A 21,180-nucleotide genomic window follows, 5' to 3' on the forward strand; every position below is an offset into this window, starting at 1 on the left:
GGTTATGGTGTATTCAAAAATAGCATTTTGGGGCTTCCTTGGTGGCTCAGTGGTAAAGAATCCTCCAGCCAATGCAGGAGACATGGGTTTGATCCCTGATCTGGGAAGATCCCATACGATGCAGAGCAACTAAGCCCGTGCGCCATACCACACCTGTGGAACCTGTGCTATAGAGTCTGGGAACCGAAATTACTGAGCCCACTTGCCTAGAGCCCATGCTCAGCGACAAGGAGAAGTCCGGGCATTGCAACTGCAACTAGCCAGTATCCCCCTGCTCTCCTCAACTAGAGAAAAGCCCACACAGCAATGAAGACCCAGAATAGCCATACATAAATAAAAATGTAAAAAAGCGTTTTGTAGCCGAAATGTCTATCCATAGGGAACTGGTTGAATAGACCTTGGCACATCATAGAATGGAATGACTGCTGAAAAAGTGTAAAGACGCTTCAGATATAGGAGCTAAAAATGAATAGATCTTCAAGACTGAATGTGTAGTATTACAAAAAAAATAGTCAAGGTGCAGGACAATATAGATTGGTATGTTATCTTTAACATATCCTAACTGTATAGCCTAGTGACCATTTACTAATTAGTACATGTGTTTACCACTTTGCAGATCAAGTTATAGAACACTTCCAGTACTTGGAAATCTTTTTCATATTTTCTTGCAGATCATACCCTCCCAATGGGAACCGTTATAGTAACTTCTCTCACCTTAGATTAATTTTGCCTGATTTTGAACTTTATATCTTGGGAATCACAGAGAATTTACGATCCATTTAAGCTAAGCATTCTATCCTGTTATAAATAAACAATACTTTGTGACCTGCTTCTCCCGCTTACCACTATGTCATGAATATCTTGCAATTATAATCTGCAAAAAAAATCATTACTTTGAATTGCTATATTGTAAATAATATGTTCTCTTCTATATTCAACTATTATATATATATAATTCATGAGGGAGGAGGAATTCAGAGAATCTATTCAGGTAGCAAGTGGAGAATCTGAAACTAAAACCTGCCTGTCATGCACTCGCTCTTCCACTCTGTAAAGAGCCAAGTGCTCAAATATGGGCAGAGCCTTGCAGATGTCTTGGCACGAGGGCATTATAATAGCAACAAGAATGACTAATAAGTATTAATGGCCCATGACAAGAGAACAAATGCCGTTAGTTATCTTGATATATAAGGAATATTAGTAATGTTTGTACAGAGTTTATTCATGCAAATATTATTAGCATGTGTCAGGAAGAACTGCAGGGTCTTAGATCTAGGCTCACAGCTCAGGTCTCTGCTGCTCCTTCCAGATGTGCAGAGGTTGGGACTCCTAGGAACACGCCCCCGCGGAGACCTGCGGAGCCAATCGGCACGCAGAAGGAGGGGCTCTGAGAACGACAACGGTGCCGTCCAATGGACAGAGAGTCGGGTCCGCTCCTGGCCAATGCGCGCGCTCCTCCGTGACGGTCGGAAGTGGTGAGGCGGCTTCGGGGGCCGTTGTTCAGTCGCGGGGGCTCACCGTAGAGGCTCAGTGTCTGCGGCTTAGCGGATTGGCTTGGCGTGTCTCTTCTCGTCCCAGGTGAGAGAAGCGGTGGCCAGCGTGTGGGGAACCTCCTGCGGCCTCCAGTTTCGGGAGGAGGCCGGCATCCCGAGGGTGGGCTTTTGTGGGCCCCTGGGATCGCGGGATTTCTCGTAAAAAAAAAAAAAAAAAAGATGCCCGCGTCGCAGAGTCTGTCTTGGCCAGTGGGAAAGGCAGCCCTTGCTCCTCTTAAGCGGAGCCTCGACAGCTCCCGGCGGTACCGCCCCTTCCAGGCCTTGGCCCCGCGGGGCTGGGAGTCGGCCGTAGTTCGGAGCGCGCGGTGGGCACCGCGCCCCGGGCGGGGCGGGGCGGGGCGGGGCCGGAGTCCCGAGCGGCTAACCTGAGAGGGGGCCGCGGGTGGCCTGGCGTGGGCTGTTAGCGGACGGACCCGGGTTCGAGGCCCCGACTCAGAACCGTGCAGCAGCTGTCTTCCCCGGATTTCCTCTTGGGCGGTCTCTGAAATGGGGGTGATGACTTTTTCACTACTTAGGATTGTGGTCTGGATGAAAAGATTGTCCATGTAAAAGCGTTTAGCCATCAGTGGGGTTAGTCACTCAGTCGTGCCGACTCTTTGAGACCCCATGGACTGCAGCCCACCAGGCCCCTATGTCCATGGGATTCTCCAGGCAAGAATACTGGAGTGGGTTTCTCCAGTATTTCCTTCTCCAGGGGATCTATCCAACACAGGGATCGAACCCGGGTCTACCTGCACTGCAGGCAGATTCTTTACCAACTGAGCCATCAGTAAACAGCCGGTAAACGTCCGTTACGATTGGCGTAGCTCTGGTGCCCTCTCCACTCCCCATCTGGTATCACCCCTCCCCCTCGGGAAACTGCCTTCTGGGGTGTGGACCCTGCGGTGGTGTCCCCACCCATCTCGGGCACAGGGAAGTCCTGGGAGTCCTGGCCTTCGCCTAAGAGGGGCTTCCTTCTAAGGTTTAAAAGAAACTTACTCTACCAAAGCGCTTCCATGCATTCGCTCCTTTACTCCTCCCAGTGACCCTTTCTGCGTGAGGAATCCGAAGGCCCAGAGAGGTTAAATCACACATCTCCTGAACGGCAGAAGCAGAATTGGCCCTCAGAGGGGACCAACTCCGAGCCCTGCGTGCCGCCTCAACCCTCTTGAAGCTAGAGAACCGGGTACTTGACTCTTAAGAGGCTCTGACCCTGGCTTTGGTGGGATGGAATACAGCATGCCTAGGATCAGTCAGACGGCCGTAAGAAAAGTTACTAGGCTTACCCCTTTTGGGAACATGGTTTATTTTCATAGGTGCTTCCTGTCACTAGTTTACATCACATCAGAGTGGATGTCGTTAATCTTGTCACTGCCTAGTTTAAAACTCTTCTGTGGTTTTATCACTGAACCTGGAAAATAATCCAGTATTCTTTTCTGTCCTACAAGATAAGGGCTTGAATCATTCTCCTTTTTCATTATGCTCTTCCGGATCTACCTGTACTTTCTCTCATTGCCTGTTAGGCCCAGTGCCTGAGTGGGTTTTTCTCTATTCCATCCTCTTATCTTCCTCTGCATGGATGGATCCTTGTGCTTCAGGTCTTTTTTTAAAATATGTCATGTCCTCAGAAATGTCTTCCCTGACCACCCTTATCTAGAGTAGATTCCTTTCATTCAGTCTCCACTTGTCTACTTAAATTTAACATCAAAATACTCCTCAGTTTCTTTGCTTATTTTCCCCTATCACTAAATTGTTGTTGTGTTAGAGATTGGACAATGTATTTTGTTATTTTGTATTGTTAGGACTAGGGTACAAGTGGCACACGGTCTTAATTATGTTGAATGAACGAGTAGGTGTTTTGAAAAGTGTTAGTTTGGAAAGGTGTAAACCGTTCAAGAACCCTACTAAGGCAGTATTTTAGACCATTTTTGCGTCACGGAAAGGGGTAATCTGAGTATTGTAAATACTGGTATTAAAGTTGCCAAAACTTTGCTTTCTGCATTAACATCTTGTTTAGAAAGAAGCAAAGACTTCATAGTGGCAAAATCTGGCAGACACTATTTCAATGAAGTGATCAAAGTTAGCATCATCTGTAATAATGACTGTTGACATCATGTGGTTTCTGATATAATGCCCTGAGATGAGCACAACATCACTTCTGTGGTATTTTTGTCAAAAATGTATTAAGCACAGGAAAACATCAAATAAATTCAACTTGAAGGATATTCTACAAAATAACTAGCCAGTACATTTAACAAGGTCATGCAGGATGAAAGACTAAAGGAATTGCTGGCAGTCTAGTGGTTAGGGCTCTGTTCTTCCACTACAGGAGGCATGGATTTGAGGGTTTGGTCCCTAGTTGGGGAACTAAGATCCTGCATGCTGCTCGGTCAAAAAAAAAAAAAAAAAAAGAGTAACTGAAAAAATATCCCTGATCAAAGATGATTAAGGAGAAGTAACAAATAAATGCAATATTTGACTCTGGATTGCATCCTGAACCCAAGAAAGGGTATTAGTGCATGATTTATGAAATTAACTAATTGTAGATTAGTTGTTAGTATTGTATTAGTGTTAGTTTCCTGCCCTTTGGTAATTTTACTATTGTTATTTATGATGTCCTGGGTGAGAGAGATGTGGGAGTTCTTTGTGCTGTTTTTGCAAGTCAAATTGTTTTTATTTTTTGTTGTTAATTGTTTATTTTTGGCTGTTCTGGGTCTTCACTGCTCTGTGGGCTTTGCTCTAGTTGGCAGAGAGCGGGGGCACTCTTGAGTTGTGGTGTGCGGGCTTCTCACTGTGTGGCTTCTCTTGTTGCTGTTCCCGGGCTCTAGAATACAAGCTCAGTAGTTGTGGCACAAGGGCTTAATTGCTCCGGCGCGTGGGATCTTCCCAGACTGGGGATCGAACCCGTGTCTCCCTCATTGGCAGGTGGATTCTTTACCACTAAACCACCAGGGAAGCCCTGCAAGTCAAGTTATTTTAAAATGAAAATAATCAGACCCAAGTTTGTTGCATATTAAATGAAATGAACTGGCTTTGGTGACATTTTCTGTGCACTGTTGTGTGTGTTTGTGTGTGTGTGTGTGTGGTCATTCTTAAAACAAAAATGAAATGGAAAGATCCTACTTCTTCCTTTGTTGTTTTTTTAGGAACAGCTCAAGATGGCTGAATTTCTAAATGACCAGGACACTCGACTGTGTGACAATTGGTAAGAAATCGAAGAAATATTATTGGAATGAGGACAGTTCTGTAAACAGTTGGTTTAGTAGTTGGCAGGTTAAAATTGGAGCCATGACATATAACATGTCATGCAAATATATGGGATTAAAGTTTTTTTAAACCATTTTGGATAAAATTGCTTGTTTTAGAAATTCCACAAGGTGATTGGTTTAGGTAGCATAGAGCAGTGACAAGACTGATGGGATGGAGATGGGAGTTAGGAGTCTGGTTCCTACCGTGAATTAGTTAATGACTTTTGGCAAGTCACTTGACTCCTTTGAATCCTCACTTTTCTGACCTATAGGTTCAGGAATTTGTTTTTTGTCTTCCTGAAAAATATCATATGTTTTTTAAAGATAATAAAAATATAATGAAATGTTTGGACTAGAGCAGTGTTTTTCAAAGTGTGTTGCAAGGCCCTCCCTGAGTGGTTGCAGCGGCTGTCTTGAGGTTGAAGGGGATCGTGGTTTGGTGTGCACTTGGCTCTGTGTGTACAACAGAACAGCTCAGCTGTTTTTGTAAAGGATTTTACTGAAAGAATGTTCCATTGCTTAAAAAAAAAACTTGAGTCAAAGTCTTTCAGCAGTCCTGCATGATTCCAGAACTGTTAGTAGAAGGACTGGGTGCAGACTTGAATGTCAAGCTTCCTTATATTCGTGTTTTTAACTGACACGAGTGACAAGAAAGAGCAACTCTTTTTCTGCTGAAATGAAACTTAGGAGTGCAGCTTGTAATCAGCTGATTTCTGGTTGGACTTTCTCAAGAACTTGGCATTTTAGGGATATCCAAGTTCCCTTACTGAAAGTAAAAGAAAAAAGCAAAGCAGAACTACCTGTGCTATATTTAATTTACCAAATTGTGGTAGGAGAGGCTGTTGAAAAATGAGCCTGATAAAGTTTTTTCTTTCTTTTTTTTTTTAATTGCCTTTTGCTTTCTCCTCAGCTTCTCGGCAGCATTAGGATACAATCAGAGTCACTGCTGGTCGCAATATTCTTTCCCTGCATGAAATTAAGATTTTATTTCTGTGAGGATGTCTTGCCTTATAGGGTATTTTTTTGGTACTGTGCCACTGTCCCTCTCACCTTTTAAAAAAACTCTTTTAGCTCTGTTTAGGTTTTATGTGTACAGTTTCTGATGCAAGTGTAATAATCAATTATGCAAATAATCATAAGAAAACATTGTGTTTTTAGAAAGAAACAGGCATATTGGCTTTAACATCAGTTAAGAGATTCTTGTTTTTTCAGTCCACTACATTTTGAAGGAATCTCAAACCTAAGACAGTATATAAATGTCCCTATGCTAAGGGACTTTTTTTTTTTAAAAAGAAAGGGTAAGTTAATGGAAAGCTAGTGAAAACAAAGTTATTCAAAGCCAAAGCAATTTAGAGAAAAAAGGCAGATTAGCATGGAAACCTGACCAAGCCAGTACAATCCTCCCATCTAAGTAGCCCTATTTAAATTCCAGGTTTTAAAAATTTCTGTCTTTAGAGCCATATTCCTGTTGTTCCCTAAGAAAAGTTAAGGTGCTCATCAGAGTATGCGCTGCAGTTAAACCTCCTGGGCCAGGAAAAAGAATAGTTTGTTGTGAGTGAAGGTGGTTTTTTTTTTTTTGCATGTTACCAGTTTTCTTATTGTTTTGTCTGTTGATGGGAGAGTTTGAGTCTCAAAAACAGAAGCTTCAGTGCTGGAAGACTTTGACTTCTTATTTTTGCATGGTTCTATGTCATTTGGAAGCCTGCTGGGGATTTTTCTGGAAACCTTGGAAAATAAAATTTCCATTTTCTGGAAACCTTGGGAAATGAAATTTCATCTCTAACTTGGCTAGTTCTTCCTTGGGGCTTTTAGCAGTTTTATCTAGAATTGAATGTGTTCTCATTTACATCTTAATTTTATTGGTAGGTAGGAGGCAAGTATATTAGTATTTTGTCTCTCTTTAGAACTTTGGTGGAACTACCTTGGCAGCTAAATTTTAAAAAAAGTAACCATCAGGCAACCATTTTGTGTAATTACTGCAATTGTCTTTTATCTTCTTTCAAGGTTTCCCAAAAGGTGACATTGTAAATGCTCTGTGATCTTACCTGACAACTGCTTTTGATTCTTGCTTCTTTATGTCATGGTCCTTAATATTTTTTAATCCTAAAGTTTTTAGTGGCATTATACATGTAGAATGAATGCTCTGTGTCAGTAGATTGTCCTGAAGAGCCCTGTAAAGACCAGACATTTATTTTCTTGACTTTGGCTGTTGAAAGAAAATTGTTGTCAAAATTACGAAAAAAGAATCTAGACTCTCAGCACTGTAAGAGGTAATTGCTAGCTTTAATTTTTCGTGGCATCTGTGCACACAGGATTTGCAATCAGGATATGGCTTTGCTTCTGCGCTTTGTTGGTATACAGTATTTAACTGTTGCCTTATAGTTTAGGTATTTTTAATGGTTTTCAGTTTTTTACCGTTTTATGATACTAATGAAAATCTTCATAATCCCAAGAGTGGAATTACTGGTCTTTAACAAGTAATTTAATGACAGGGTCTTTGTTTTATTAAACGCACTTTAACTGCTAATGGTCCTAGAAATAGAAATGCAGTTTTAGACTGTTTAAAAGCAGTGGTTTTATACTACCACCAGCAATCTGTTAAGAGTACTAGTTTCATAACATCTTTAATAGTAGGATTTACTAATTTTAATATTTGTTAGTTTAATAGATTTAGATGATAACTTTGATTTATAGCTCCTTCCACTATATATTTTAATATTCTTCAGTTTTGAAAAACTTAAGCTGAATTAATTTAAAACTGACAATTTTCTTGGAAAGCTGGGAATTTTGGTAAAATAGGGGACGTTGAGGGTGTCAAAGCATTGGTAGTTTCCCTCTTACCCATCTGAGTTTTCTTCCCATCTCTTACACTTGATTGTTACTCTGCATCCCCTTCCAGTTTTGTTTTGAGAGCTGCGTCGATGACTAGGGTACAAGTGACATCAAGGTACATGCCTTGATGGTTCTGCCTTTGGATGAAGTGAATTTACATTTTTTTTTTGGTGTCTCAGTCTTTCAGATTGGGAGTATGACTAGCAGGAGGCACACCTGTCATCCTACTTTGAAATGTTTCTTAGACTATGTCTGAAGATGAAAACTATAAAAGAGAAACAATCTGCACCTTGATGTGGGAGAAGGTCTCTGTAGTTCAGCCTCAGAGGTGAAACAGGTTCTTACAGATTTGTTGTGTAACTGTTTGTATTTATCCTGTTCAGTGTTTTGTTTTCAGAAAATTTATCCTAGGTGACATACTTACAGATACATTCTTTTAATGTTTCCTTTAGTTAGAATGAAATTGGAGATTTCTAATGGTCATAACCGAATGAGTAAAGGGAAGGCCTTTGAATGTTATGTGCCTCTAGTTTGAGTGTATGTGTGCTCTGGGGGAAGGGATTCAGGATTCCTTTTGGTACATTTCTGCAGTAAAGTTTATACCAACCAGAGAGCTTGTTCCCAGTTCATGTCCAGCCTGCTTTGAAAGACATGTGAGACATAAAGGGGGCGGGATCCCTTCCCCACTGACTGTTGCAAAGCTGGCATCTGCCCTTTTTGGTTTGACTTTAGTGGCATAAAATCTAATGTGATTAAAGGTAGCTGAGACTGAAAGTAAATGGTAGATATATATTTTTTTAATTTATTTTTAAAAAATAATCTTGGAGTGGATCGTTGTGCTTTGGAGCATGGATGGTTTTGGAAAAGCCTAGCTCAGCTAGCTCCTCGTGGCATCTGACTTCATGTTGTTGGTTGTGATGAACTCTGACATCTAGAAAGTGAGGCTGAGCTTTTAGAGGTTGTGCACAGCACTGAGAACTCAGTGTTGCATGAAAGACTGAAAACCTTCAGGAGTTAATTCTTGGAAAGCAGGGGCAGTAACAGTCACAGAGCTTATTTGTTAGGTCCTCACTAAAGAGAAGTAATGGAGTCTGAAGACTGGACCAGACAGATTTCCCTGTGATTCCTCTGGGCATAGATGTCAGTAATTCTTGCCTTTTTCTTTGATCTATTTCTGTAGCAAAAAAGAAATTCCTGTGTTTAACTTTACCATCCATGAGATCCACTGTCAAAGGAACATTGGTGTGTGTCCTGTCTGCAAGGAACCATTTCCCAAATGTGACATGGAGACGCACATGGCTACAGAACATTGTCAGGTGAACCACCACGCACTCAGATGTTCAGAAGCGGAGTAGACTTGCTGTTGCGTAACAGCAAGCGAGCGTGTTGTCACAAAGCCCATTTACTGATTCTTGCTTCTTACCCTAGGTGACCTGCAAGTGTAACAAGAAGTTGGAGAAAAGGCAGCTAAAGAAGCACGAGGTTGGTTTCCCTGTACCGTGAAGGGAATTGCCATGGGGCCAGTCCTGTTGAGATTACAGAGCCGCCTGCAGAGCAGAAAGCGTCTTGTGGAGTCTTTGTTCTCCGCCAGCGCCAGGCACACTGCCTCTCAAAGCCTGTTTGAGCCTACTTGAGACTTCGACTGTCTGCTGCCAGATCTGACTGCACGGCTGCTGTGCCTCAGGCTCAAGCCTCAGAGCCTTTGGAACCGAGACCTTCCTGCTGGGGTTTGACTGTTGGCAGGCTCACCGAATGCCAAACCAAGCCTGGGATGGCCAGTGTGGTACAGCCTCTTTAGCACACAGCCTGCCTTCCATCTTCTAATTCCATTTTGACGTCTTGATCGCTTGGGTGACATGCTGTTTGCACCCAAACAAATTCTCAGCATTTGACAAGAGAGAACATGGTATCATTTGGTCTCTAGTTGAGATAAAATTGGGCATAGTTGGATAAGTGTGGTTTTTTTGTTTTTTTTTTTAATTAATTTTTGGCTGTGCTGGGTCTTTGTTGCTGCACTTTGGCTTTCTCTAGTTGTGGTGAGTGGGAGCTGCTCTCTTGTGGCGTGCAGGCTCCTTACTGCTGGGGCGTCTCTTTTGGAGCATAGACTCTAGGACGTGCCGCTTCAGTAGTTGCGGCCCATTGGCTCAGTCGCCTTAAGGTACTTGGGATCTTCCTGGACCAGGGATCGAATCTGTGTCCTCTGCATTGGCAGGGGGATTCTCCACCACCTGACCACCAGGGAAGCCCTATATATATGTGTGTACGTGAAGTCACTCAGTTGTGACTTTGCAACGCCATGGACTGTAGCCCACCAGGCTCCTCTGTCCATGGGATTCTCCAGGCAAGAATACTGGAGTGGGTTGCCATTTCCTTCTCCAGGGGATCTTCCCGACCCAGAGATCAAACCCATGTCTCCTGAATTGCAGGCAGACGCTTTACCATCTGAGCCACCAGGGAAGTCCATATATATGTGTATGTGTGTGTGTGTGTATGTGTATATGTATATATTTTGAATGAACATAAACGTATTCACCAACTAATAAATCCCAACAACTGTTTAGTTGGTGGTCATGCAGGAGTGTGTATATATATATGTAAAAATTCATTAAGGTATGTACTTATGATTTGTGCATTTCATTCTATGTACCTGAAAAAAGCTACTAACTTATTAATTTATAATTTTGAAAGGTGATTCATAGTCAATGTAGAAAATTTGGAAAATATAAAAACAACTACTTCAAGACCCCAAAGCTCAGAGATAAACATCTTATAAATAATTTGGCACTCTTTCATTGCTTTTTCTAAGCATTTGACCTACACTTTATTAGGCCAGGAAGTCCCTTTGTTGATGATTCTTGATCTATTTGGTTAGTTTAAAGGTAATATTGTGACTTTCCTGGTGGTCCAGTGGCTAAGACTCCACTCCCAGTGTAGGGTGCCCAGGTTCGATCCCTGGTCAGGGAACTAGATCCCATATGCAGCAGCTAAAGATCCTGTGTGTGGCAACAAAGACCTGGCGTAGCCAAATAAATAAATGAATAAATAAATATTTTAAAGAGAACAAAAAATAAAGCCAGTGCTATATACAAACGTGCAGATTAGAAAAGTCAGTGTCTTTCTAAAGGACAGTCACTTTTCCTCATTGCCTGGTACTTAGAGTAGTAAGGGGAAGAAGGCAATGGCACCCCACTCCAGTACTCTTGCCTGGAAAATCCCATGGACGGAGGAGCCTGGTGGGCTGCAGTCCATGGGGTCACACAGAGTTGGACACGACTGAGCGACTTCACTTTCACTTTTCACTTTCATGCATTGGAGATGGAAATGGCAACCTACTCCAGTGTTCTTGCTTGGAGAATCCCAGGGACGGGGGAGCCTGGTGGGCTGCCGTCTGTGGGGTTGCACAGAGTCGGACACGACTGAAGCGGCTTAGCAGCAGCAGCAGCAGCAGTAAGGGGAAATTGGTCTGGGGGGGCTCTGACAAGCATATGGGAATTGCTCTACTTTTGCTGTTTGCCCCTGGACTTGGCTGGCTGATTTTGGGTTCCTTTGTAATGTATACACAAGATGACAGGGTGGCTGTAAGTAGTGAATAGTTTCCTCATAAGATTTTCTTTCCCTTTGTAGAATCTGGTGGCAGGACAAAGAGGGAAGCTGTGACTTTTAAATATAGAAAACCATGGCAGGCAAAGCTAGGGTTGGAAGAGAATATTTTTGTAAATACTTTTTGCTTTCCTTGCCCTATGCGACAGCATGACCTCTCTTAGGAATATTAACTGCCTCATTATTCTGTTTTGCAGGAGACTGAGTGTCCTCTACGGCTTGCCCTTTGCCAGCACTGTGATCTGGAACTTTCTGTTCTCAAACTAAAGGACCATGAAGATTACTGTGGTGCCCGGACGGAGTTATGTGGCACCTGTGGGCGCAATGTCCTGGTGAAAGATCTGAAGACTCACCCTGAAGTGTGTGGGAGAGATGTGGAGGAAAAGAGAGTCGAGGCTGCCATGCCACCTAATGCGTATGATGAATCTTGGGGTCCAGATAGGATCTGGATTGCGTCCCAGCTCAGACAGATTGAGGCTCTGGACCCACCCATGAGACTCCCTCGAAGGCCCCTGAGAGCCTTTGAATCAGACCTTTTCCAAAGTAGAACCACCAACCAAAGGAGCATGACAGCCCAGTTTCCAATTCAGAATAATCTATGTGAGTTGTGTCTGGGAGTAGAAACCTGGAATGGTATCAGGATCTGGGCAAATGGGAACAGGGCTTTGGAACCAGATAGATCTTAATTCTAGAAACCTGACTGTAACATGAGGAAGAATACTTAAGTTTCCTATAGAAAGTTTGCTTTTGGATCTTTGCTATTGGATTATTGTTGGGTGACTGCTGTTCATAGGTGACATTACTAGTGTAGCCTTGTGTGCCTAAAGGCATTTACAGAGTGCTTTACCGGGCTTCTCTGGCGGCTCAGCGGTTAAAGCGTCCGCCTGGAATGCGGGAGGCCCGAGTTCGATCCCTGGGTCGGGAAGATCCCCTGGAGAAGGAAATGGCAACCCACTCCAGTATTCTTGCCTGGAGAATCCCATGGACGGAGGAGCCTGGTAGGCTACAGTCCAGGGGGTTGCAAAGAGTCGGACACAACTGAGCGACTTCACTTTCTTTACTTATATTAATTCATTTAGTTCTCACAATAGTTTTCTGAGGGTAGGTAAGTGTTAGAGCTGGGGTTTGAATTCAGGCTGTCTGACCCCATACTTTAAACCATTCTGCTATCATGCAAAAGTGTGTAAGTCGCTTAGTTGTGTCAGACTCTTGATCCTATGGACTGTAGCCCACCGGTTCCTTGGTCCATGGGATTTTCCAGGCAAGAATACTGGAGTGGGTTGCCATGCCCTTTTCCAGGGAATCTTCCCGACCCAGGGATTGAACCCTGGTCTCCTACATTACAGTCAGACTTTTTACTGTCTGAATAGAAAATACATGTAAAATGCTTAGCACAGTGCCTGTTTCATAGTTACAGCTCATTCATATTACTTACTAGTGAAACAATTAGAATAATGATTGAGCCTTTTATCATGGCAGTCTTAATGTTTGGATTCCTGTGAGCGCTGTAGGGCTGGGCCTCTTTTGTTCCTGCACAGATTCCTGAAAACCTTGAATATTTGCTAGGCCTGGGCTTGAACTAAGGGATGGCAGCATATCTCACATTTCTTAAATACTAGTTGTTGTCTTTTTTTTCCCCACCTCAGTGGAAGAACAAGAAAGGCAGGAAAGGAATAGAAGCCGGCAGACCCCCAAAGAGCGTGGTGAAGACAGTGCAAATTTGGACTTCATGTTGGCCCTAAGTCTGCAGAATGAAGGCCAGGCCCCCACCTTGGCAGAGCAGGACTTCTGGAGGGTCATATATGAGGCAGACCAGTCCCGTGAAGGTCCCAGCGCTCTGAATGACATCAGGGGTGTGTTTGTTTTTTCTCCACTAGCCTCTGTCTCTTTGTCACAGTTCATATAAGATTGCAAGTTTTTCATGAGATAGAATTTGTTTTTAATTTCATTTATTTGCTTTTCTCAACTCTTTTTAAAAAATTGTCAAGAATAGTAAGTACAGTGACTATCTATTAATATATGCCCCTCATTTATATTCATCAATTTTAGTCTTTCCACTTATCTTTATATTTATTTCCCCCTGAGCCATTTGAGAATAAGTTGCCGACATAACATTTTATCCCTAAATGGTCTTAAGATGTATTTCTTTAGAACAAGGGCATTCTCCCATGTGAACACAATACAAATATCACTTTCAGGAAAGTTCCTTACTTATACATAGTGTCCTTTAGAGCTTTTTAATTTTGTTTTTGAAATCCAGGATTATGCATTATACATTTAGTTCTGCCTAGGTTCTTTTAGTTTGGTTTCCTACCCTCTCCCTCTTTTTAAAAAGATTTATTTATTTTTGGCTGTGCTGGGTCCTTGTTGCTGTGTGGGCTGTCTCGAGTTGCAGCGAGCCGGGCTGCTCTGTGGTGGTGGCGTGTGGGCTTCTCACAGCGGGAGCTCCTCCTGGGCGTGGCTTCAGTAGTTGTGGTGCACAGGTTTAGTTGCTCAGCCGCACGTGGGGTCTGCCTGGACCAGGGATCAAACCTGTGTCCCCCGTACTGATAGGTGAATTCTTAGCCACTGTACCACTGGGGAAGCTCCCCTCCTCCTCTTTTCTTTCTTTTGGCATTTTTGAAGAGTCCAGGCCTGCTGTTTTGTAGACTCCTTCTTTCTCAGTTAAGATGTGTCTGACTATTTTCCCATGTGTAAGTTCATGGTACAGTTTTGGCAGGAGTGCTGTACTGGCCATGCTGTGTCTTTCTCAAGATGTCAGTTTGTCCTGTTTGTTAGAGTGGAGTCTGTCAGGTATCTCCATTGTGCAGGTAGCCTTTTTGCTTCATATTAGCTGTGTGTAGGATGCTGTTTCTAGATTGCTGGGGAACAGGATACTCATAATCTTATCCAGCAGTTTTAGTATTTATTGATGTTTCTTGCTTGAATCAAGTATTATGGCAGTTGTAAAATGGTAATTTTTGTATCTTTCTCCTCTGTTCTGTATTTATTAGTTGTCCTTCACCTGTAGAGAACTTTGGTCCCCCCACCCCCATTTAAAACCAGTTCTTTTTTTTTTTTTTTTTAGTGTCATTGGGTTAAAACTAAGTTTTTAAAAATAAAAGTTGGATTATGAGCAGTGAATCACCCTTTGGGTCTCTTGTTTAGAGAACAATACGTTTGAGAAAGGCATGTCATATTTAAAATGCTCAACTTGTAAGATTTTAGGGACCTGAAAATTAGGCAGCTCTCAGTTGTGGTTTTTCTTCATGTCACTGTAAGAATAATGACCTTAAGACAGTAGGGTTAACTTTGAACATTTTGTTGATTTAGAGAGAATAGGAATTGGTCCTGGATCCAGATATTTGTTTGAGTCTTTCTTTTTCTTTGGCCAAGCTGCATGGTGTGTGGGATCTTAGTTCCCCAACCAGGGCTCAGACCTGAGCATTTAGATTGGTGAAGAAAGTAAAATTTTAACAGCATAGTTGTGACAAATTGAAGACTCTGGATTCAGTGTAGTTTACTTTCTTCTTTCTTGGTCATTTCTTGGATTGCTTTATTGACTTTTTTCTTTGTTTGCATGTTTCATTCACTCATGTCAGATCTTTCCAGATCCTGCATGAATGAATGGTTTGGAATTTATATTCTCTTGTAGTAGTTGCCCTGGAAATTTCAACATACTGATTTAACTTAATAAAGTCTTAATTTAGTCCACCTCCTCACACTTCTCTCGGTTAACACGGTAAGCTTAGAATGTGGATCATCCCTTTATGACTTAAATGCCACTGATGGGTGTTAGTGCTCTCTGTTGTTCTCCTTTTAACACCCTGATGTACAGTCTTATTGTTTATACACTCATATTTATCATTTTGTGTATTACGTGTTCACCATTTTCTTTGCTCACCCCTGCTTCCTTGTTTCTTCAAATTTCCTTTTAGGATACATTTCTTCCTGAGGTACATTATAAGTTGTACTGCAAGTATCTGTTGATTATAAAAACTCTGTTTGGGTCTGAAAATATATTTTGTCTTCATATTTAATAGTTTTAAGGAAATAAAATTTTCCTGTCCACCCCTCCTAAGGGGTATAAAAGGTTGAATCGAGTGTGGTTTTCACTTTGAGTCTGTGTGGCCTGATCCCTAGGTGCAGTTGACGAGACCATGTTGCCTTGTGAATTTTGTGAGGAGCTCTACCCAGAGGAACTGCTGATTGACCATCAGGTGGGTTGTGAGTTACTTGAGGGCTTTAAGCTTTAAGGAAGAACGTGTGCAGGCCATATTGGTGTTGCAGAACACGTGAAATCTTGAGCAAACTGATAAAACTCTTGTGATGAGAGGAGCAACTGTGTTTTTTTTTCTTTTTTTTAGTATTTTGGTTTTTTGGGCTGTGCTGCACAGCATGTGGAATCTTAGTTCCCCAACTAGGGATTGAATTGGCACCCTTGGCCGCTAGCGAAAGCACGGAGTCCTAACTGCTGAACTGCCAGGGAAAATCCAGTAGTAATTGTGTGTGACTCACATGTGGGTGTGAGAATTCGGCCTCATTCTCTCTGGGCAAAGTAACGTTCACGCCAGCAGGCCCAGTTGCTGCCTCCATCCTGTGGAGATACTGTACGTCTCTTGAGACCGTCTTGTAATCAGCTCTCATCTCATGCCACGTTTGATTTACAGGAGCCCTGCTGAAGTCCCTGCAGTTCCTGGGCGGGCCAGGGCTCTGTTTTGCACTGTACTTTTTCTGCCTGGACATGTGTGGCCTTTTACCCCTGTCTGCTTAACACACCCAGCCACACAGACCCCTCGCTCACAGACTTGGTTCAGACACGACTCTCAAGAAAATACCCTGGGGAGTGCTCTGACAGCTAGGCCAGAGGTCCCGTCTGCGTGCTCCCCAGACGTCCTGTGCCCATGTCTCTCTCAGCCTGTCACCCTCCCCCCGTGGGGTGGCCGGCTGACCCCCTGCTGGTCTGTACCACTAGCTGGAGTTCATAGAGGACAGGTTCTGGGTTTTCTTGGTTTCTGAATCTCTTAATACGCCGTGTATGAAAGGTGTCAGGTAGTTTTTGAATGACTGAAAGTTCCTGTGCCCTTTAGGAAGGATTAGAGAATAACCTTTGTGCTGGAAGAGCGGCTCCAGTGGGGGAGGGAGCACCTTTCCCTGTCAACATTCTTACTTTCTGATTTGGTTTGACCTAGTCTGGTACTTCCATGGCTAGTTAAGTGGTCCCTGTGCTCTGGGTGGAACAAGCATTCTCCCATATGTGGAACAATACAGCATTTGAATACATCTAGTATTTGGTTTGGGAGTAACATAAGAAAATCCATTCACAGAGATAACAAAGAATATATGGGCCTCTCTTACTGTATGTCTGTGGAAAGAATCTTGAAGCTTTTCAAATTAATTTAGAGAGAATAATCACATAAAAACACACTTAAAAAATTAAAACAGTACAGAAATGTTTAAAGTAAAAGCAGAGTGAGTGTTTCATCTGTGTTCCCCTGACCCTTTTTAGTCCTTTCCCCAAATATTTATTAAGCATTATGAAAATGTTGTGACTTCCTGAAAATATTTTCAGAATTTAGTTTGTTCCTTAACTTCTGTTTTTTTTTGTTTGTTTGTTTGTTTTAACCTGTGTTTTTTGAGACAGACAAGCTGTAACCCTTCATGTGCCTTACCTCCGCTCAGTGTGGGCAGCACTTCGCCCCGAGGGGTGGAGGACCCTGATGTTATCTTCCAGAAGCTGATGCGGCAGTCTGCAGGTGACCAGTTTGAGTCTTTGATGGGTCTCAGCAGCTCTCCTCCCGTGGAGGACAGTGTTGTCATCCCGTGTGAATTCTGTGGGGTCCAGCTGGAAGAGGAGGTGCTGTTCCATCACCAGGTGAGAGTCCCCGAGGACCCGGGCACTTCTCTTGTCCCCTTGATCCTCTGGGAGTGAACCTGAGGCTTTCAGAGCGGAGAATGCCTCTCTGGCCTTGAAGTTGCATGCATACCTGATCTGGCTACTGGCCGTGTCCTGTTTTGTGAGCTGAGATACACAGTACCTCAGGCCTTTGGACTTTACCTGCCTTCTGGCAGTGGAAACCATTGTATCACGAGCTGCAGCTCCAGGAGCCAGGACTCCAGGTAAGCAGGTATGGAGGCCAGAGGGTTAAGGAGTTTCCCTGAGGTCCCTAACAGTTTCTGCTTTTGACCATGTGTGTTCTTCCTGTTTGGATGGCATTTGTATCTTGCATTCCAGGAATCTGGAATCTGATTCTAGCTTTGCCCTTATGGTTGGCCTCTGGTGGGTCCCAGCCCCTCACAGGGGATGCCTGTGAATGAGGGAATTAGACTGGATGATCTGAAGTCCTTTTTCAGCTTTCACAGTCTGGGATTCCAGCGTCTTAGTGGAAGATATGTTTTCTGCCCAGTCTTGTTTGTTATGGGAGTGAACACTGAAGGTATTTCAGAGGCATTTCTGTAATTGATGCCATAGAGCTATTGCTAGAACACCACACATTTCATTTCTGAAATAAGCATTTGTGCCTTTGGATCAAGCAGTAGATAAGTTAACTGCTTGTTGTCTCCTAGGGGAGACCACAAAATAAGCAGCGGTGCCAGTACTCTGGTCAAAATGTAGGCAGACCTTTCTGGGCTCCCAGGATCTGCCCTTCCCTCATCCTTGCACAGACCAGAGAGTGCTTCCTAATCTTCCTGATCAGTCAGTGCTAGTAGGAACGATTGCTCTGCTTCAGATTGCTTCCTCTTGCTCCCAGGCCCTTCCTCTCGGTGGTTGTCAAAGTCATCCTGTCCCATCGATACCACGCGGCCACCCTCCTACCCACCATCAGGTGTTTACCGCCAGCCTGGTGTTCCTTTCCTCTCAGGGCTTCGTCTCATAGGAATGACTGGGTACTAAGTCTGGTTTTTCTTGTTAGGACCAGTGTGACCAACGCCCAGCCACAGCAAACAATCACGTGTCGGAGGGAATCCCTAGCCAGGATCTCCAGCCTCGAGAGACCTCACCAGAACTGCCCAAGAGGCGTGTCCGACACCAGGGTATGGGCCAGGGCTGCGCTGAGGCTGCACTTCTCATCAGCTACTCTTAACGGGGTTCGCCTGCACACCAAATCAGCAAGTGCAGTACGAGCTGACTGAGGACTCCCTTGGGGCTAGTTGTGGTCCCGGGTTAGACTCGGCTGCTTTGGGGACAGCCATGAGATATGCTTAGCATCAATGCTTATTCAGCTGCCAGTCCCTGTCGGTACACTTAGTGGATGACTGGGAGGTAATTTTCACACCTCACCGTGGCTGCCCTGGGCCCCTGCTTCTAGTTGAAATATGCTCACCTAGAGTAGGGTGATCAGAATTATCCTTAGTATTCTTACAGTCTCGAGACTAGGCAAGTAAACTGTTTTTGAAACCCAGTCACTATTAGAAACCCAAAGCCAGTTAGAAGTGGTTTGTCAAAGTTTGCTTATGCGCCGTTGTTGACTAGTTAGTGAGGACTTAGGTGGTAAGTGTATGGTATGGATGGATGTTCTCAACCCTGTCCTGCAGACATGGGTTTCAGCATCCTTTAGGGGCGAGGCGGTCATCTTTTACCCAGGCTCTTTTGTTCTTGCCTCGAATCCAGCACCAAGAGCAGCCTTTGCCCTGAAGCTAGTGCTCTTTTCTCTTCTCAGGAGACCTGTCTTCTGGTTACATGAATGATCTCAAGCAGGAAATGGCTAAAGGGCCCACCTACCCTCTCCCCTCTAGCCGACCCCCTAACAATACGACAGCTCCTCCTAACCGCCTGTCTACATCCACATCAGGCCCCAGGCCTGGGTGCCAGCCGAGCCCTCCTCGCGCTCTGAAGCTCAACAACTTAGACAGCCAGGGTGTCCGGGGGTGCAATCGAAACAGCCATAGCGGGGCTCTGGCTCCTGGCCATGTCCCAGCAGCTTACCCTGCTCGGAGTCTCTACCCAGAAAACCTTGTGCCCTCTTTCCCCCGTGGGCCTTCAGGGAGATATGGAGCAAGGTAAGAAACATTGCTTGGGAGGAGAGCTTGGGGGTAGCTCAGGAGAATGGAAGTGTGGATTTTACTTGTATCGTGGCCTGATTCATAATGTCCTTTTGCTCTGTGTGGTTTTTTATTTATTTCTGGCTGTGCTGGGTCTTCACTGCTGCACAGGCATTTCTCTAGTTGCAGTGAGCAGGCACCATTCTCTAGTTGAGGTGCATGGGCTTCTCACTGCAGTGGCGTCTCCTGTAAAAGGAGCACAAGCTCTAGGCGCGTGGGCTCAGTGGTTGTGTCTCCCAGGCTTGGTAGTTGTGGTGCACTGGCTTGGTTGGTCTGAGGCACGTGGGATCTTCCTGGACCAGGGATAGAACCCGCGTCTTCCTGCATTGGTAGGCAACTTCTATACCACAGAGCCACCAAGAAAGTCCCTCTGTGGTTTTTTTATTCATTGGTTTTATCTTCTGGAGAGCTGCTTTTGTCTGGCTCCAGCTGTTTCTGTCCTGAGTTTCCTGACTTTGGCTCAGGGGCATCTCAGGAATGAGTTTCCAATCCTTCTCTTTCAGCAGTAGGAGTGAAGGTGGCAGGAACCCCCGGGTCACCCCCACAGCTGCCAGCTACCGTAGCAGAACTGCAAAGGTGAGTGGGATCCAGCCCGTAAAGCTCAGTGAGGACTCCGGTGGGTGGGCTGGTGTGGTTCTTGAAGTCAGAGAAGCTGTGGGGCCTCAGGCTGATGGTGGCTGAAGGACTGCGCTCTGGCTCCTGAGGAGGAGGCTCCATAGAAGCCTGGCACTTCTGGCACTCTTCAGGAGGACTGTTGCTTTCTTTCTGTCTGCATAAACCTCGTTTGTGTTCTGTTGTCCAGCAGGCAAAAACCCCCAAGCAGCAGGGAGCTGGGGATGCAGAGGAGGAGGAGGAGTAACAAGCGTCCATAGAGAACTCGCGCGCTGGTTCCATCTTCTCCGCACGACTTGTCATGGTGCAGCCCTGCCCCTCGGGCTCTGTGGGCAGGGGCAACCTTTCAGATTTTAACGTTTTCTAGGTTATGGCCATTTTGTGTCTTTTGAGATTGTGCTGTGGGAGTTTAGGGGTTTGAGGGAGGGTTGGCAGGGAGGCTGTTGAGAATGTTTCAGCTTTAGCTGCTGCCTTTGACAGCACAGAAGTGTACATTAGGGCCCCTCGCCCCACCAGGGCTTCATCTTTTGACATACTGTCACCGTCGCTTCATGGTGCTGTGGGGTCCTGGTGGGAAAGAGGGAAGGTTCTGGAAAGCTGGTCCCACCAGTGAGGTGATGCTCTTCCTGTGGTGGCCTGAATTTGGGACCTTGGGGGTAACCTCTCGTGTGTCCTGCCCATCCCCACTCTAGAATTTAGGCTCTAGGGTGCATGGAGGAGCTTGGCTCAAGTGTTCAGGCCAGCTGTAATATGCGTTAGGAACAAGGCTTTTGGAGGAGTCTCAGGTGCGTGGACTACAGGCTTTGTTTTAATCTGCTGCTTTGGCATTTGGCATCACTGCCTTCTGTTTCTGAGGGGAGCACGGCTGCTTTGTCTTCACTGCCTTCTGATGGAGAAGGCCAGGGGCTCCCTGTGCCCTCCAGAGCCGTGCTGGGTTCTGCCTTAATCAGGACTGAAGCCTAAACTCATGTTTGGCTCTGAAAACCAAGAATCAGAGCCCCCTCCCCTCTTTTTATTTTACTATTACTGTTATTATTAACATCCTTGTAATAAACTTTGTACTTGGAGTTCAGCTGAGTCGTGTGGTTCCTTCTGCTTTGCACTCTTTGGGGAGTGTAGGCGGACCAGGGCGCCTGGAGTCAGCTCTGCGGAACGAGGGAAGGCACGCCTTCTCAGAGAGGGCCAGACGGTCAAGATGTGGCTTTTCTGCCTCCTCGGAGTCAGGGGAAACTGACAGATGGCAGCAGCTCTGGGCTGATTTGGGGAGGGCTGGGGGCCATCCCCAAAGAGGGGAGGGCAGATTCCTCAAAAGCCTCAATCCCGAGAGTTGCTGA

The 21,180-nt window shown here is 44.7% G+C and overlaps 1 protein-coding gene across 7 annotated transcripts; it reads left to right on the forward strand.

Annotated features, from left to right (window-relative positions):
• The first annotated feature begins 1,421 nt into the window (after positions 1-1,421).
• TRAFD1 (TRAF-type zinc finger domain containing 1) lies at positions 1,422-20,918 on the forward strand. Of its 7 annotated transcripts, XM_044930089.2 has the most exons (13): positions 1,426-1,578; positions 2,576-2,718; positions 4,679-4,737; positions 8,793-8,928; positions 9,041-9,094; positions 11,410-11,812; positions 12,859-13,065; positions 15,335-15,411; positions 16,836-17,066; positions 18,106-18,226; positions 18,853-19,192; positions 19,738-19,810; positions 20,037-20,918. In XM_044930089.2, the coding sequence occupies exons 3-13, from the start codon at positions 4,691-4,693 to the stop codon at positions 20,091-20,093; spliced, it is 1,746 nt and encodes a 581-aa protein (XP_044786024.1). In that variant the 5' UTR covers positions 1,426-1,578; positions 2,576-2,718; positions 4,679-4,690; the 3' UTR covers positions 20,094-20,918. The 7 variants fall into 7 exon arrangements, with proteins under 7 accessions (XP_044786023.1, XP_044786024.1, XP_044786025.1 ...); XM_044930088.2 differs by lacking the exon at positions 2,576-2,718 and having other exon boundaries at positions 1,422-1,578; XM_044930085.2 differs by lacking the exons at positions 1,426-1,578; positions 2,576-2,718 and adding an exon at positions 2,773-2,795.
• The last annotated feature ends 262 nt before the right edge of the window (positions 20,919-21,180 follow it).

The sequence above is a fragment of the Bubalus bubalis genome, chromosome 17, assembly GCF_019923935.1.
Source record: "Bubalus bubalis isolate 160015118507 breed Murrah chromosome 17, NDDB_SH_1, whole genome shotgun sequence".
Classification (NCBI taxonomy): domain Eukaryota; kingdom Metazoa; phylum Chordata; class Mammalia; order Artiodactyla; family Bovidae; genus Bubalus; species Bubalus bubalis.